Source organism: Mus caroli, chromosome 1, assembly GCF_900094665.2.
Source record: "Mus caroli chromosome 1, CAROLI_EIJ_v1.1, whole genome shotgun sequence".
Taxonomy (NCBI): domain Eukaryota; kingdom Metazoa; phylum Chordata; class Mammalia; order Rodentia; family Muridae; genus Mus; species Mus caroli.
Window position 1 is genome coordinate 125,318,958 of NC_034570.1, and position 17,417 is coordinate 125,336,374.

At 47.3% G+C, this 17,417-nt stretch overlaps 1 protein-coding gene across 7 annotated transcripts in view; it reads right to left on the reverse strand.

Annotated features, from left to right (window-relative positions):
- The window catches only part of Atp2b4 (ATPase plasma membrane Ca2+ transporting 4), a 96,922-nt gene that overhangs the window by 7,828 nt on the left and 71,677 nt on the right, over positions 1–17,417 (reverse strand). For 4 of the 7 annotated variants that reach the window (XM_021168876.2, XM_029477607.1, XM_029477616.1 and 1 more), the window contains 7 exons: positions 16,726–16,813; positions 15,384–15,490; positions 8,598–8,789; positions 7,975–8,188; positions 7,079–7,290; positions 5,863–5,970; positions 4,421–4,597 (listed from right to left, as the gene is read on the reverse strand). In XM_021168876.2, coding sequence (XP_021024535.1) covers positions 4,421–4,597; positions 5,863–5,970; positions 7,079–7,290; positions 7,975–8,188; positions 8,598–8,789; positions 15,384–15,490; positions 16,726–16,813 — 1,098 coding nt within the window. Of the gene's footprint in view, positions 1–977; positions 1,169–4,420; positions 4,598–5,862; positions 5,971–7,078; positions 7,291–7,974; positions 8,189–8,597; positions 8,790–15,383; positions 15,491–16,725; positions 16,814–17,417 lie in introns of all 7 variants that reach the window. The other 3 variants (XM_029477620.1, XM_029477631.1, XM_029477625.1) reach the window with 2 other exon arrangements.

Here is a 17,417-nt window from a genome sequence, read left to right on the forward strand (position 1 = left end):
AGTATGTAACACGTGTGATGACAGAGGACATTCCCTCACTGGAAACTGTGCTGACTGTCTCTCCCCTCTGCCTCCCTCTGTTCTGGGAAGGTAAATAGACCAGAAACAGGAAGGCAGTAGCAAGTGTCTAATAATCTACCAGAGGGAGCAGCAAGTCCTACATTAAAACCTACAGGTGCCAATTAAGCCTGGACAGACAGGGTTTCCTAAAACGGAATATGCAAAGTATGATACAAAGGCTGGCTGGACGATCAAACTAGACAAAACGATGAGAAGTGGGGGAGGGGAGGGCGTAAACTCACAATCCTCCGGCCTTAGCCTCCCGGCGGCTGGGTTGTATGTGCGCTAATTGGTTCTGGAACTAGAGTTTGATTTAAGGTCATCTCTGAGAGGTAAGACACCACTCTTTGAGCTGACTTCCTCTTTCCAATCTAAGTTACAACTTTTGTTGCCAGGTAACAGTACAGTGGTAGCCACAAAGACTGTTATCAGTGAACAGTTGAGCACTGGCTCCATCAGGACAGACCCTGGCTAAGCATCCCCTGGGCAGAGGCTCCCTCACCCCTAACACAGAGTTCCTAGTCCTGTGGGGGTTGGGGAGGGGTGGGATTAATGTCACATCTGAAGAGGCGGAGTTAGAAGAGGAGGGGAGGAACAAAGCAGGACGGGGTGAAACAAAGAAAAACAAAACAAAGCAACTCAAGGAAAGAAGCAGTGAGCAATGCAGAGGAACAATCAGAAAACAGGGTTAGTTAAGGTTAATAACTTTCCAACATTAAAAAAACAATAAAATGAAACCAGGGTATCCAGCCTGGTTTTAGCTGGGGTAGGGGAGAATTTTTTTCTTTTCTTCCCTTAAGTCAAAAGATCAAAGGGGTGGGTGGGGGACCCGAAAAGCACTAGTAACCATGGTTGGTTAAAGTGGATGCCACGTGCTCTCTTGTGGTCGCTTTAGTAAATCATGCATTGTAACATACTCTCACTCACTGCCCACAGGAGGAGATGTAACTGCAGAAGAGATGGCAGAAGAGATGGAGGGGCAAGTTCTGAGTGATGCAACTGCTGCGGAATAGGAGCTAGGAACCAGTTTTACATCAAGGTGTTGAGTCATGTTCTCTCGGACTCTCTTTAAGGGGGCTCCCGTCTGGAAATTGTTAATTACGTCAATCTGCAAAGAATCAGAGAGTGAGACAGCTTTGCTCCACAGTCAGAGAGAAGGAAGAGGAAGGCAGGGTCAGGAGGGCTGGGGAGAGGGGTAGGAGAGCGAGAGAGCTATTCCCTTAAACCCAGAGCAACAGGTGAGGGTGGGGCGGGGGAGGGCAGTAATTGCAAACCACACGTCATTGTCATTTAAGGAACAATTTGCTATGGATTTTCAAACACCCAGCCTGGATTGGGTTTCCTTTTCCCCTGTAGCCTAGGATGGACAGGCACAAAAGAACTTCTCCCCAATGGTAACAGGTAGCTTTTTCATTATGTTGACCTGTACTCTTAAAAATAAGGCATGCAATTTGACATACCAGAAACAAAGTACATATTAGTGAAATGTAAGACCCAGGAGTCTCTACACCAACTAAGTCAACTAGTTGTTTGTTTGTTTGTTTTTGCCAATTTCCCAGGAAGTTAACACGTGTGTAAAGAAGATGGGCAGTATAGCAGTCCACACAAGTGGGCCTTGGTGAGAAGACTGCCAGGTTGAGTGGCTTGGTTTGGAGGCGGTGTCTGTTTTGATGCTTCCTCTAGCTACAGTGGTGCTTAGGGATTCTGCTGGTCCATGAAGCACAATTCTGAAACTCACTCATGACTTAAGCACTGGAGACCTTTACTGGCAGACTGGTGCTAGTGGTGCCGGGAGGCTGCCTCTGCTGCCACTCTCCCCCACCCGCCTATCACAGCAGCCCTCTGGCTTTCTGCTTTTTCCTTCTTAGGGATGGAGGCAATTAATATCACCGCTTTCCCGCAGTAAGCAATGATCTGGGATCTTAATCAATCTACCACCCTCTCCTTGACTCCTAAGCAATAAGGAGCAAATAGAAAGGGATTCCTTTATCTTTCAGCGATCTACTGGGATTCTGTGACTGCATCCCCAGAAGGATTTCTGACTCAGTTTCTCCTGAGTCAGATTCCTGTTCTTGTAAACAGAGCCTCTAGAGAAGCCATGAAATGCTTAGGGGTGGAGACCAGGCATGAGCTAAAATGCTTCCCCACACAGTGGCCTGCGGGCTGAGGCTGTAGGAGGTGAGGGCTGCCCTTTGGGGGGATTTCGGTCCCATTAAGAAGGTAGAGGCTCCTTCCTAGGAGCTTAGAGTGTTACAGGGTCCAACTTACATAATGAAAACTGCATTCTGAGTTTACTGTTCTAAGAGTCCAGCCCTTTAATTCTTCAAATGTTTTCTTTCTAGTGCTTTTACCTCCCCCAAACTAAAGGGTAAAGGTGAAGTGAGGAAATGCCTAGAGCGGGGGGGGGGGGGGAATCCCGGCCAGGACTGGGCAGTAACTTGGCAACATCTCCCACCCCACGTGTTGCAATTGGGGACCAGCAGCCAGACTGTAAGGGCTTTTGTTAGGATCCTCCGGAGACAGAACAAAATCCCTCCTGATGGGGATGGGAGGGCTTTGGACATGGAAGATGCAGTTAGCACACTCAAGTCTCATTTGCTCAGTTAGGTGCCAGTTACAATGTTGTGGATGGATCTTATCAGCGGCATCTTCAATAGGCTGTTGTTGGAGGCTGTTTAGGCTTTTTTTTTTTTTTTTTTTTTTTTTGAGGTAGGGTCCAGGCTGGCCTAACTAGGAATCTTTCCACCCCAGCCTCCTGAAGGCTGAGGTTGTTAGATGTGCACCACATGGTTGGCCTCAGATTTAGGTCTTAAAGTCAATCTGGCCCAACTCCCTTCCACTCTAGCAGGGAAAGAGGTATGCCTGAAGGTATGTGAGATCGGAGGGGATGCAGACTGGGAGTGCAGGAAAAGGAAGAGCCATGAATCTCAGCTCCCCAGAAAGAAGACTGGCAAGAGCAAGGAGGCTCTGGAAGGAGGGGATCCTGGCCAGGAAAAAAACAGGGACAAAACCAAAATAAATAAATTAAAAAAAAAAAAAAAAAAAAAAAAAAAAAAAAAAGAGCAAACACACAGTAGAAGAGGACCCTGAAGGGAAGAAAAGCAAAGAGGTTATTTTGAAAGGAGCAGACCTGAAGAGTTGGGAGTTAAGGTGCTAAGATCTACAGGCACCCAAGGGACTCAGTGGGGGTGGGGGTGGGGGTGGGCAGAGGTGGGGACTTGATAGAATGAGGTGATATATGTAAGTCAGGATTCAGTTCCCTTCCTAGGAGAAAGAGGAGAGGAGCCCAGGGTTTACGACCTGTATCTTGCCCATTTTTCTACCTGGTGTCTTCTGGAGGGGGGGTATGTTGGGGGGGTTTGGAGGCAGTTCCTACCAGGTAAGCAGTTTAAAATGTGAATTCGCTTTTCTTCCCTGTACACTAAAGGGGATGGGGGGGAGGGGGGTGGGAGGCTGGCCAGGCAATTTTCTAAACCAGCCAAAGGCCAGTTTTTGAAGTGAAATATTTTGAACTAGGGGGAAGAAACAGGCCTTGCTCAGGACAGAAACAGGCCTTGCTCAGGACAGTCCCCTCAAGATCTTGGAATTGACGGTTTGTTTGGGAACCTTGGGACTAAAATCATAAAAGGTTGAGGGGTCCCCGAAGCTGTCCCAGTAGCGATGCATGGGAAGTCGGGGGAAATGTGGTTAGGGCTACAAGCAGGGGACTCACTTGTACTCTGTTTCAGAAAGTCCCTTTTTGGGAAGCAAGTCTGAATTCTTCCAAAGATATCAGGCACAGAGAGACTGCTGCTTATAGCTACTTAATCATCAGATGCCCCAGAGAGGCCTTGCATCAAGGGAGAACAATGGAAGAAGGTGAGCTTCTTTAACAAAGACCTCCCCAGATAACAGCTCTCACTGCGGACAGCAGCTTGACCTTCAGGGAAGCTGGCTTTTCCTACCAGTGTTATAAAATCAGGGCTCTTAGTTCTTCCTTCAGGGCAGGGAAGGGACTACACAGTCCCTATCTTGGGGTCGGCGGCTGGTACTGGAATAGACCTTATGTGGGAAGACAGCTCCACTGACAAACCTGGGGTGGGGGTGGGGATGGGTTGAAGGGCTAACCACAGCTGAGGAACTCGGGGAACGTGGTCCAGTCTGTTGGCCCATGGTCCAGTCTGCCGACTAGTCCCTCCTAGAGGAATCCCCCAGAGACCTCTGGCCCTGTTGGCCCTGAAGTTAAGGAACACGGGCTGCGCTTGAACAGTGAGCCTTATGAAAGGGGTAAAGGTGTTGACCGCCAGGAATTACTGCCCTCCTACCCTTTTCCAGGATGGGGAGACTTCTCCCAGGGTAAGGACAAGCCACCACAGAGTACCTGAGTCTGAATCCGGTTCAGGCCACGGACCCAGAGGATCTGGCCTCGGCGAAGTTCCATCTCGGCAAGGTCAATCTCCTCCATTCCCTCAGTATCCCTGCTGATGTCGTCTTTGTCACTGCCGTGGCCAGCCTCCTTCAGGAACTTCAGAGACTTGGTAGGTATTGCAGAGATGACCTGAGAGCAGTCACAGCCAAAGGGGACAACAGCCACATTGGAGAAGAAAAGATGTTAGCTGGCCTGAGCCAGGCCCTTGGGAGGCTCCTAAGCCTCATACCTTTCCCACCTGGGCAGCACCAAGAAACACTAAGCTGCCCAGGAGATGAACCTATTGTTCCAGTTGATTGCTCTTGGGAAGGTGCCAGCATTTGTGGACACACAGAAGGGGACTTGATTCCTGTAATCTCCCAGCCACTTCATTACACTCACACTCTGTCTCCATCTTGACTCTTCCTTCCCAGTGGGATCTTTGTCTTTTTTAAGACAACTGAACAGAGCTATAAAGCAGGCACACATCAGGAAGATGGGGCCAAGGGCAAATCGAGCTGGGAGAGAGATGTGTTGTACATGTGGGGTGGAGGGACTGAGACACGGATTGGAACACAATTAGCTAAACTGACTTTCATCCCTTCCTTAATCCCGCTTTTAGCTTGGGAAGCGGCACTAGGGGATTCTCAGTATAGACTTGAGTTCTGCGGAGAACAGCCCAGGCCAGAACTAAGCATGGTATTAAGGGAAGGATGAAACTCAAAGGTACGATGACATTGTCACAATTAATATTAACACTCACTGAGTACTTATACCAGGTACTGTCATGTTTTTGGTTCAATAATAGTTCACTAGTTAACAAGGAATGATCACTCTGCTATCCTATGTGGAGATCCCTAATAAATGGACTGGCTAAGGAACTTGCCCATGGCTACTAAAGTCTGTGAAGAGAAGAAGGCTGATTCCAGCCCAGTGGCTGGCTTCCAGAGGCTGTGCTGATCTGAGTGTCACCCTCCTCTCTGGAGCATCTGTAGGACTGATTTATCTCACGTGGGAGCTGGGCATTCAACCAGCCACCATGAAGCAGAGAAGAGGGAAAGCTCTGAACTACAGCAGCACCACAGCAGTGGAGTAGCCCTGGGTCAGACTGTGGCATCGTTAGCACGATGTTTGCTTTGCATTTTGCTTTTTTTTTTTTTTAAAAGATCCTTAGGTTTATTTTTTAATGGAAAATTTCCACTTTTGTTTCAAAATGCTTTTTTTTTTTTCAGTCTCTAGGAATGGGGGGCAGAGAACCTAAGTTCTGAAGTGAAGGCAATGGTTACTCCAGCCTGGCACCCCAAGACAGAAGGAACTTGAAACTGTGATGGAGGGAAGGGGGAAGGTTGGGTCAGGTGAAACAAGGAGCTGGGGTCTGCAGCCTTAGGGATCTGTAGAGGGCACCACACACTCACCTGACCCCACAAAAGTTCTCCAATCCCTATAAAGAGACACCACATCCACTGCTCCATGGTCAGGCTTGTGCAGCTGAAGGGCTTCCCTCCCAGTTCCACAATCATGATCTGAAACACAGCAAAGCACGGCCTGCCACGGGGAGGCCAAGACCTCCAGGGTGGCTAGGGCCACAGCGCCCCCTGCAGGGCCCTTGGGGCTCGAGTCCTAATGGAACAGGAAAGAACTGCAGACGTGGAGAAGGGCAACAGCTACAATTTTCATAGAACACTTCAAATGGGAATCATGGGATAGATGGCTATGAGTATCGTGACAGCGATTAATATATGGCCTGGCAGGAATAGAGAAAGTTGGAGGCTTCCTGTGATGTAGGCTAGTGTGTGACAGAGAGAAGGCACTGCAGAAGAGGAACGTGTGTGTGTGTGTGTGTGTGTGCATGTGTGTGTCAATGTGTGGGTCTGTACCCTAATCCATGTACCACAGAAGACAGAAGAGAGTGTCAGATCCTCTGGAGGTAGCATTACAGGTGATCAGGAGTCGAGTGATGTCGAATGCTGGAATTTAAACTCTGGCCCCCTCTTAACTGCTGCTGTCTCCAGCTCCAAGAAGATGTTCTTCGGTTGTGTGGCCTTCCCATAATCCTTTGTAGCCAAGTATCTTAGTGAACCTCTAACTAGGTTCACTAGTCAGAACTGGGACAAGAAGGAAAGACCCCATCTTCCCACTACCAGGCAACTGTGCTCTTGATCCTCGTTTTCATACCAGGAGCCCAGGCAGGGTTATCCCGGCAGCTATGTACGTACCAACCCATCACTCCTCTGTGAATCGTGCAGCATTTCCAATCATAAACTCACTCAGAACAAAAGGGCCAGGGTGGGGACTGGGAGCCTACACTACCTATACACATGCCATTTTATGTGTGCTGGCATGGGAAGGAGGTCACTATATGGAACTTCTGCACATTTAGAAAGGTCATGAAAGAATTCTCTAAGTCATACTTGCAGGGGACATGCTCCCTTGCCTTGGAGCACCTGAGTGGGCTCAGTTCTAAAAACGGGGTACCCAGGAAAGCCAACTGGGACCCCCAAGGTGTTTACTCTTAGCCTTGGTCCTCGTAACTCCCTCTCCTAACCTTGCGCACATAGAGAGATTCCTAGCTCCCAAGCTTCTGCCCTCTGTCTCCCAGCACCGCTATCCCAAGCCCAGACAGAATCTTACCTGGCAGAAGAATGTGCCTAAAACTACAGAGCAGAAAATGATGTTGCGGTAGATGCCTGCAAACACATTCTTCTCACCGTGGATCTTCCGAGCGTTGATTTCGTTGAAGAGTTGCATCAGCACAAACGTGTTGAAAACAATGGTGTAGTGCTGGCTGGGGGGTGAATTGAGAGGTGCCTTCCTCCCACTGTCAATGTCGAACAGTCGGTCGCCTGGTAGGGCAGGACAATTATTAGAGGATGACTGTGGTCTCAGTGAGGGTTCTGGTTGAGACAGAACAGCCATCCTGACGGCTTATGGCCATTACAAAGACCATTCGAATTGGGCCATTTCTGAGTTATATCAGTTATTGAACGTTTTGTTTGTTTGTTTGTTTAAAGATAAAACAGTTAAAAGATTATTTTAGATTCTTTTTTGTTTTGTTTTATGTGTATGAGTGTTTTGTCTGCATGCATGCCCATGCTGCTGGAGGTCAGAAGGGGACATCAGATCCCCTGGGGCTGGATTTACAGATGGTTGTGAACCACCACGTGGGTGCTGAGAGCCGATCCTGGGTCCTCTGCAAGAGCAACAAGTGCTTTTAATTGCAGACTTGTTTCTCCAGCCCCACTCAATGGGATATTTTAAATGTTGGCTCTCGTCTCAACTTCTCTGATTTTTGTCTGTCAGTTGGCATCAGTCCCGTTTGTGCCCCTGTGGTGTGGCATGATGGAAAGCTATGTGTACCATGTCTATGTGCTGAGAACACACAGGCAGCACTCACTGGCAAAGCTGCTAGTGTGCCTGTATGTCTGTACTTCACCAGCTACTGTGCTCCTGTCTCTTCTCAACCATTCTCTGCGACTAACTAAATCTAGCACCCAATAGCTGCCTTCCCTTTCCCAGCTGTGGCTCACCAGCAAAGACGAGGAGGAAGACGATTAGGAGCTGATACACGGCATGGCCCAAGATGTTCTTCATCATAGTGCGGGAGATCAGAGGCTTGTTTCGCCCATAGGGGCGCCGCCTCAACAGAGACTCGGTGGGGGGCTCTGTGGCCAGGGCCAGGGAAGCAAACGTGTCCATAATCAGGTTAACCCACAACATCTGCACCGCTTTCAGTGGGGAATCCTGGTAGGAAGAAGAAGAACCAGGTTGTTCAGCTTGTTCCAGAAACCAAGCCCGCATCACTTTCCACTGACATCCTTCTGTTGACTTGGCCTAGCTCCCACTACCCAGTAGACCGTGAATTTGGGGTCATAACATCTGACTTGCAAGCTTGCTTTGAAAAGACATTAATCCACACAAGCGTGCTTCATAGTTGCTGACCAAAAAAAAAAAAAAAAAAAAAAAAAAAAGCTAAATTAATGCTGGGTAGATATCTTCATGCTCAACAAGCAGGTAGAGACTAAACCTGGTAGAGATAACTGAGCAGCACTGGGAAACCCTTGTCTTGACTCCTGAGTAGATACGCTGTTCCCCCCCTCCCCTCCCCTGAGAACAGCCCTCGAGCCACCCTGCCGTCCAAGCCCCGCCCAACCTGAGTGATGCAGGCTCCAGTGAAAGCCACAATCACGGCCACCACATTGACAGTGAGCTGGAACTGCAGGAACTTGGAAATGCTGTCATACACGTTCCGTCCCCACATCACTGCCTTCACAATGCTGGTGAAGTTGTCATCGGTCAGGATGATGTCTGACGCCTCCTTAGCCACATCTGTGCCTGCGATGCCCTGGGGTGGAGAGGAAGGCGGGCGGGAAGCAGTTAAGGGCATGTAGCACAATCTGAACCCAGGGCCTAAGAACCCAGGAGCCTCAGAACCAGGTGCAGGCATGGAGGGCATTGAAGCCACAACAGAAAACAACCGCCCTCCCCACCTTGCTTCCCTGCCACTTTGCAGGAAAGACTCTATAAGTGATCAGGAGATGGGCCGACATCCTCTAGCCCCTCTCAGAGTCTCTTGCAAGGTCAATTCACTAGGTGGCCAAGGCTGGCCTCAGATTCCTGATTTTCCTGTCTCTACTTCCCAAGTGCTGGTGCACATCACCGTATACAGCCTCGATCTGTTTCTATTATACATTGTGCAACCTCTAACCCACAGGGGCTTATTATTCTTGTAAAGTCTTTAAACTTTTTTAGATTTTTATTTATGAGTCTCAATGCATACGCGCCCATGTGTACAGGCACCCGCAGAGGCTAGAGTAGGGTACTGGATCCTCTGAATAAGGAATTATAGGTAGGTGTGAGCCATTGCTCTTAACTGTGGAACCATCTCTCTAGCCCCAGGAGACTTCTTCTTTATTCTGGTGTGTAGTATATTATTCTGTTTGCCTAATAATATTATTTTACTATCTAGATTGAAGCAAATGAAGACTATCTAGATTACAAGTATATAATGCGGTTTTCCTATCAAAAAGTTCCGCCGGACGGTGGTGGCACACACCTTTAATCCCAGCACTTGGGAGGCAGAGGCAGGCAGATTTCTGAGTTCGAGGCCAGCCTGGTCTACAGAGTGAGTTCCAGGACAGCCAGGGCTATAGAGAGAAACCCTGTCTTGAAAAAACCAAAACCAAACCAGAACAAAACAAAAAAATAAAACGTTCTGCAGCGCAGGGCATGGTAGCTTGTCTATAATGCCGAGGCAGGAGGTTAGGCTAGGCGATCCTGTCCCTTCCCCTAAACTTCAATAAAGCCACATGCTGCCGTCATCTGTGCAGCATCTGTGCAGCATCTGTGCACTGTGAAAAGAAACAAGACGAGAGATGTGCTTGTGTCTGCTCACTACTATGACATAATCTTCAGGCTACACTGTTAACTGAAGAGAAGAGAGCTGGGAAAGAACATATAGATGTTACCTACCATTAACCTAGGAGGACTGAGTACATTGTATCATATATTATACTAATAAAAAAAGATTTGTTTTTATTTTGTGTGTATGGGTGCTTTGCCTGCATGTCTGTGCCCCAGGCACCTGTAGAGACCAGAAGCGGGCATCAGGGCCCCTGGAACTGGAGGTATGGATGGTTGTTAACTCTCACCTTGGGTGCTGGAACCCAAGTCTGGGTCCTCTGGACCAGCGGCCAGTGCTATTAGCTGCTAAGCCATCTCTCTGGCTCCTATGTGACTGTTTTCTATTTATTTATGTTTGCTTTTGTTTCTTGGTTTTTGAGACAGGGTTTCTCTGTGTAGCCCTGGCTGTCCTGGAACTCACTCTGTAGACAAGAGAGGCTGGCCTCGAACTCACAGACATCCACCTGCCTCTGCCTCCTGACTGCTGGAATTAAAGGCACGCACCACCACTGCCTGGCTCAGTCCTTACTTTTAATTTAAAAAGTTAAATGATTTCATTCTATGTGCATGGGTGTTTCACCTGCAAGTATGTCTGTGCACCAAGAGCAGGCTTGCTGCTCCCAGAAGCCAGAAGAGGCCATTAGATCCCATGGAAATGGAGTCACAGGCAGCTGTGAGCCACCATGTGGGTGCTGGGAATAGAACCTTGGTCCTCAGGAAAAGGAGCCCAAGTTCTTAGTCTCTAAACATTTTTCCAGCCTCTATTTTTTAATTTAAAATTATGTGTTTTTAGTAATTTGATGATGCATTCCTTGTAAGATATAGCTACAGATAAAAAACAATAAGAATAATATGTATATGTACATGTACAGAATCACCAAACAATAACTAATTTAAAAAAGATCAATATTTAACTCTGTGTGGTGGTACATGCATATAATTTCAGGACTCGGGAAGCTAAGGACTGTGAGTTTAAGGCTTTTCTAGGCTACATAGTAAGGCTGAGGCCAACCTAGGTTCATAGTGAGATGCTGTCTCAAAATAAATAAAATAATAAGAGAATATTTTTAATAATTATTTCATTATTGTTATTATTTTATAACTATTGCATAGTTTTTAGACAAAGTCAATAATTGCACTAACAGCATTAGAGGTCACAGGTTTTATCTCAAGAACTGCAAATATAAAATTAGGGAAGCTAGACACACAGGAGAGAATTAGAAGCATAGCATTCCAGAATTTTTAAGTGAGAAACATGAAGACCGCCAATTTAGGAAGCATTTCACCTTAAAAACAGGTATAGAAACTCAGCCAGGCCACGAAAGCTCACTTCTTAGCTTTGTTATCCACTCAGTAGCATTTGACACGGTATGTGCTCAGAGGGAAGATGCTCCTCTATGCTCTGATTGTATTCCCTAATATGGCCTGTCACTAAAACGAGGCAGGGCACACTGAGGGAATGCATGATACCAGACCGGAAATAAGAAATAGGCTCAGCCAGGTGGTGGTGGCACATGCCTTTAATCCCAGCAACCCGGGAAGCAGAGACAGGTAGATTTCGGTGAGTCTGAGGCCAGCATGGTCTATAGAGAGTTCCAGGACAGCCAGGCTACACACAGAGAACATGTCTCAATAAAACAAAACAAAACAAAAGAAAACAAAACAAAACACCACCACCACTACCAACAACAATCACAACAACAAGGCTCAACCTCTCTGCAGTGTCTTATCAGGCAAGAAACCAAAAAAAAAAAAAAAAAGCAATAAAAGACACCTCGGGTTACATCAAAAGCTCTCAGAGACACTGAAGGGGTGACTCCTGGCTAATGAGGGATTGGTTTCAGCATCAAGACACTAATAAGAGTAATGGATTGAAGCATATCATATCTATATTCAAGTTTCCCCACTTGGGCTGTAGGTACCTCAGTGACAGAGTTCTTGTCTGACATGCTTGAGGCCCTAGGCTCAATCCCAGTACTGAAAAAAACCCCAACATGTGCTTGTAATAATACCTAAAAACTAACATAAAGCAAGTTATCTTTGGTAAGGAAAGGAAGCGAGTCAGGCATTTAACCTGACTTTCATGTGGGGACCGAAGCACAGAGTGAGGGCCAAGTGAAGGGAAATCTCTTTTTGTGTCAGTAATCAAGTTAATAAGGAAATAAAATCGGGTCACTTCCCAACCCCCAGTAAGATAGAGAATCTGATTGCTTCTAGAACTAATGTATAAAGACCCAAGGGACAAACCAGGCACAGTGGTGTCTACTGTGACTCCAACACTAAGGGGGCCGAGGCAGGATGACTGCCTCAAGTTTGAGGGTAACCTGGGCTGCAGGCTGAGCAGAAGGCCAGATCATGTCACAAAATCCAAATGAAGCATCAAAACAGAACAAAATGAAACAAACAACAAATAAAACACACCAGATGGGGTGTACAGGACACCTTTCATCCCAGCACTTGAGGGAGAGGCAGGCTTGGTCTATATAGCTAGTTTCGGGCCAGTCAGATGCAGAGTGAGACCCTGTCTCACAGGAAGCATTTGGTGTGCAGATTGATCGACTTGAGTTTGCTTCTAGGATCATAGCATCACACAGTGGAAGGAGAAAACCAATTCCTAAAAGTTGTTTTCTGACCTCCACACCCATACCTTGGTGGGTACACAGACACACACACACACACAGACACACACACACACACACACACACACACACACGTATAGGGGAAGATGCAAACAAAACCAAAACCACAAAACCCCACCCCAAATCAAAACCAAATGACCCAACAATATCCAGGAGACTTGATAATACTTTAACACCTTAAAGGAGACTACAAAAATACAATGAACACATTCGTGTTATTCATCTGTGTTGGGACAGTAGTCTGTGTAGACGGAAAACCCAGCTCCTTCAACATGAAATAGCCAGGACAAAAAAGTGTGCAAACCCGCAGCACAGTGGCCTTCAGGCTGCCATCCTTAGAAAGGCCCACTTGCAAGGCTGGCTACTGGGAACTTGGTTCTCAGAGCACTCCTGGTCTGCACTTAACTGAGACAGGGTGGCTCACTCCACCAAGTGTGCCCAGCCTTTTGACACTGTAACAATCTGTCACCTTGACATTCACACTCAAAAATAAGGATGTACTGGAGTTACAACAACAACAACAAACCCATATACACCCCCCCCCACACACACAAAAATCTAATGGTATTTAGAGTTTAGAGTACATTTTACAATTTTGTGTTGGGCCTCACTCATAGCTATCCTTGGCTGCATGCAGCCCACAGACTGCAGCTTTGACACACTTGGTAGACTCTGCTGAAATAGTTTGGCTTCTACTTCCCTTTTGGGAGTCTGGAATTCTGGTATGTGACAGAAAGTTCCCCCAAAGGGCAGTATTGATAACAGCTTTGTGAGCTGAGTGTGATGGGATTCCCAGTTAGAGGCATTGTACACACTGCTGACCTGGTGCAAATATAGAAGAACAGACTCCCACCGGAGCAGTGAGAGCACAAGGAGGCTGGACATGGATTCTTCTGGAATTCTGCCAGTGTCTTTTTCTCTTGTGATCTAACTGTATCCTCAACACACGTCTGTAACAAACGCCAGCCATGTGTATACAGTGCTTAGACCAGGCTGAGTCCTCCTAGTAAATTTGTGAATATGATCACAGTCTTTGGGACATAGGCTAATATAAAAATCAGTGCTTTCTTAAACATTTGGGCACATTAGGACCCTAAACTCCAGGTCTTCTGGTCCAGGAGCCTCGAGTGGTGCCCAAGCGTCTGCATTTCCATAGGTTTCCAGGTAGTGCAGGTGCACTGGGAGTTGAGGTACATTTTTTTAAAATTCATTTTATGTGTATAGTGTTTTGCTTGCATCGATGTATACATACCCGATGCGTGCATGGCGCCTGCCAGCAAAGGGGGTCCGAGCACCTGCGACTGGAGTTATAGATGCTTATGAGTTGTTCTGTGGGAGCTAGAAACTGAACCTTCACCCTCCGTTAGAGTAGACAGTGCTCTTTAACACTGAACTGTCCCTCCATGTCCACACAGGACACACTTTAAGAGCCACTGCTGTGGAGTCGGACTCCAGAGATAACTCAGACATCCATAAGGTGTGGATCCTATTTGGATTCTGACTTCAAACTCAGATATTTGATTGCCTCTGTATCCTGAGAGAGCTGGGATTAAAGGTGTGCACCACCACCGACTGGCTGGAATTGCCAGATTTTATTTTATGAGAAATTCTGTAATAATTTACACATGATTTGTTGATATATATTATTTAGAGAAATAATCAAAAATTTTATGAATACAAATGACAAAATGACTTAGATTGACTACAAAATAATTCAGTTGGATAGGGGAGGCCGGTGGGGGTACTTACTGAGCAGAGAGAGAGAGAGAGAGAGAGAGAGAGAGAGAGAGATCCATTATATAATTCTAACTTCTTAAGCATATTTTTTAAGTTTCTTAGAATTAAAACCGGTTTTGGTTGGTTGGTTGGTTTTAGAGTTCCCTAGGCACTGGAGAAATGGCTGGGTGGTTAAGAACACGCACTGCCTTTCTATAGGATCAGAATTTGATACCTAGCAGTCATGTTGTAGCTCACAACTGTATCTGGCCTTCATGGGTATCTGCATTCTTGTGCATATATTCATAAACAGATGCATAAATATACATGTTATTACAAAAACACTATAACCAACCCCCTTTTAAAAAAAGAGCTCCACAAAGATAGGTTATTTTCTTCCTTTTTGAGATAGAGTCTTGCTGTGTAGCCAAGCTGCTTGTGGGACAGGCTGGTCTTAAACCCAAGATCTTCCTGCCTCTCAACCTCCCAAATGTTGGGATTACAGGTGTGCATCTCCAACCTCTCATTTCTCTCTCTCTCTCTCTCTCTGTCTCTGTCTCTGTCTCTCTCTCTCTCACACACACACACCTTCCTCAATTCCCTTGCACTGCTTAGATTCCGACAACAGTTAGCTGTGGCTGGAGGGCTGGGAGCAATGAGCGCCTTCAGTGTGAGGAGTGCTTTGTATTCGGAAGCTCCAGAATCTGCTGCTGTGCTTGCAACAACCATCAAACCTCCACCGCCACCAGCAAAAGCCTTAAACCAAACCAAACCAAACCAGGCCCCCCAATACTTCTAGTGCCTACCCTACCTTACTGAAGCAAGACATGTCTTTGGAATATTTGACTTTTAAAGGCACTTGCCAAAAGACTCAGATGCGCGTGACCTCCCACGCGAGGAGCACAGCACGGACCATATTCTCTGTGGAAGCTGACTTTTCCATCATTCACCCAGGCAAACAGCATCACCACAGTGCTCTTGTTTTTCCAGGTTAGCCACTCTGTGATTCCCTGAACAACCACTGTCTGGTTTTCACACACACTACTGGCCAGGTTGGTAGGAGACGGGGGGGGGGGGGGGGGGGAGGTAGGGGCGCAGGGGGAGGAGCACAGACAGGATTCGAAGGCATCGGAAGCAGACACTTGGCTCCTGATGGAGAAGGTGACCCAAGAGGAGCTTACCATAGCAAACCCGACATCTGCTTTCTTTAGAGCAGGTCCATCATTTGTTCCATCACCGGTGACAGCTACTACCTGCCGCTGTTCCCCAGCAGTGCTGTCAATGATACCTGGGAAAAACAGACACACACGACAGTGAACACACACCTGAAGTCATGTGGCAAGTACTGCTTTTCCCAAAAGGGACACCTTTGGTCTTCACCCCTGTCTCTACTATTCTGCCTCTACTCTCTCACCTTCCTTTGTCTCTGCTGCTGGGTCGACAGTAACCACCCACAGGCAATTGATTCACTGAGGTCACTCTGAACTGAGAAAGGTAGCCTTGGTCTTGTGCCTTACACAGTTGCTAGGTAGCTGGGAAAGCATGAGATGGCTTTGACATCTGAGTTCAAGGATACCACTTCAGCCTTACCAGCTAGGGACTAACACTCCTACTGTCAGCTCTAGATAGCTGTGACGGCCTACCCCTTAGTCCTAGTACTTGGGAAGTAAAGGCAGGAGGATCAGGAGTTCAAGGACATCTTCAGCTCTATAGGGAATTTGAGGTCAATCTGGGCTACATGAGAACTGTACTAGCTCCTCTTCCCAGCAAACAGCAACTAAAGAACTCCCAAACCCTACTAAAACTGCAAGCCAAAAAGCTCAACTCTACTTTATCACAAACTTGCCAGGGGCTCAGATGTTTGCCAAACTCAATGTTGTCCCCACTAGCCTGGGACCACTCCTAAGACTCCTTACTGGGGACAGGAAAGTAGTTTGGCTGATGGCTCATTTCATTTTGAGACAAGGTCCCACATAGCTAGGCGGGTCTTGAACTCACTATGTTGCTGAAGATGACCTTGAACTTTGGGTCCTTCTGCCTTTACCTCTTAAATTCTAGGATCACAGGTGTGTCATCATGCCTAACTCTTCAATCGGTATGCCTTTTCTCTTCCTCCTTCCCCTCCCCCTCCCTCCCCCTCCCTTCTCCCCTTTCCCCCTCCCCTTCCTCCCTCTTCCTCCCCCTTCCTTTCTCCCCCTTCCCCTTCCTCCTTCTCTTCCTCCCCCTTCCTTTCTCCCCCTTCCCCTTCCTCCTCCTCCTCCTCCTCCTCCTCCTCCTCTTCTTCTTCTTCTTCTTCTTCTTCTTCTTCTTCTTCTTCTCCTCCTTCTTCTTCTTCCTTCTCCTCCTCCTCCTCCTCTTCTTCTTCTTTGAGAGCAGTGCTGGGACTTGAACTCAGGGCCTTGTGTATACTAAGCAAGCACTCTGCCACTGACTACATCTCCAGCTTGGCCAAGGATGGCTCTTTATCTGACTTTACCCTGGTCTTCCCTCCTTTCTGGCAGGCTATATACAGATGGACCTCACCTTTCACCAATGTGTGCTTGTCCGTGGGAGAAGATCGTGCCAGTACCCGAAGCCTGGGCCAGATCTTGTCCAGCTTTTCTTGTTCAACCTGCCAATACCAGAGGCACCTCTATCAGTCAGACTCAGAGCAGCTTATTCAGGAAAATCTTACCCCTCCACATGACCCCAGCTTCCAAGAGTACTGGAACTTTATAGCCCTGGAGGGACCCTTATCTTACTCTGGCCTCCAGGGAGATGAAAAAGTCAGTATGGCTTCACTGATGGTGAGTGACTAAGCAGGGCTTTATCTCCTTTTCCCTCTCAATTTCCTATATGGAAGCCCATTCTTATTTCTTAGCCTCATTACAGGAGGAGGGTCAACTTAACCCCTGGCTCAGGAGGCTACCACGGAGCTGCTGGGGGCTTAGGTTTGAGTCCATGTAGATCAGGAAAATTTCGTCTATTCTATCCTCATACTGCTTTCAACCACATGCCTGTGTCACCCACAGCCATAAGGAGGTGACATTGGAGGGGTGAGGTAGGGGAAAGCAGCACACAAAGAATTTTTTTTTTTTTTTTTGAGACAGTGTTTCTCTGTGTAGCCTTGGCTGTCCTGGAACTCACTCTGTAGACCAGGCTGGCCTCGAACTCAGAAATCTGCCTGCCTCTGCCTCCCAAGTGCTGGAATTAAAGGCATGCACCACCACTGCCCG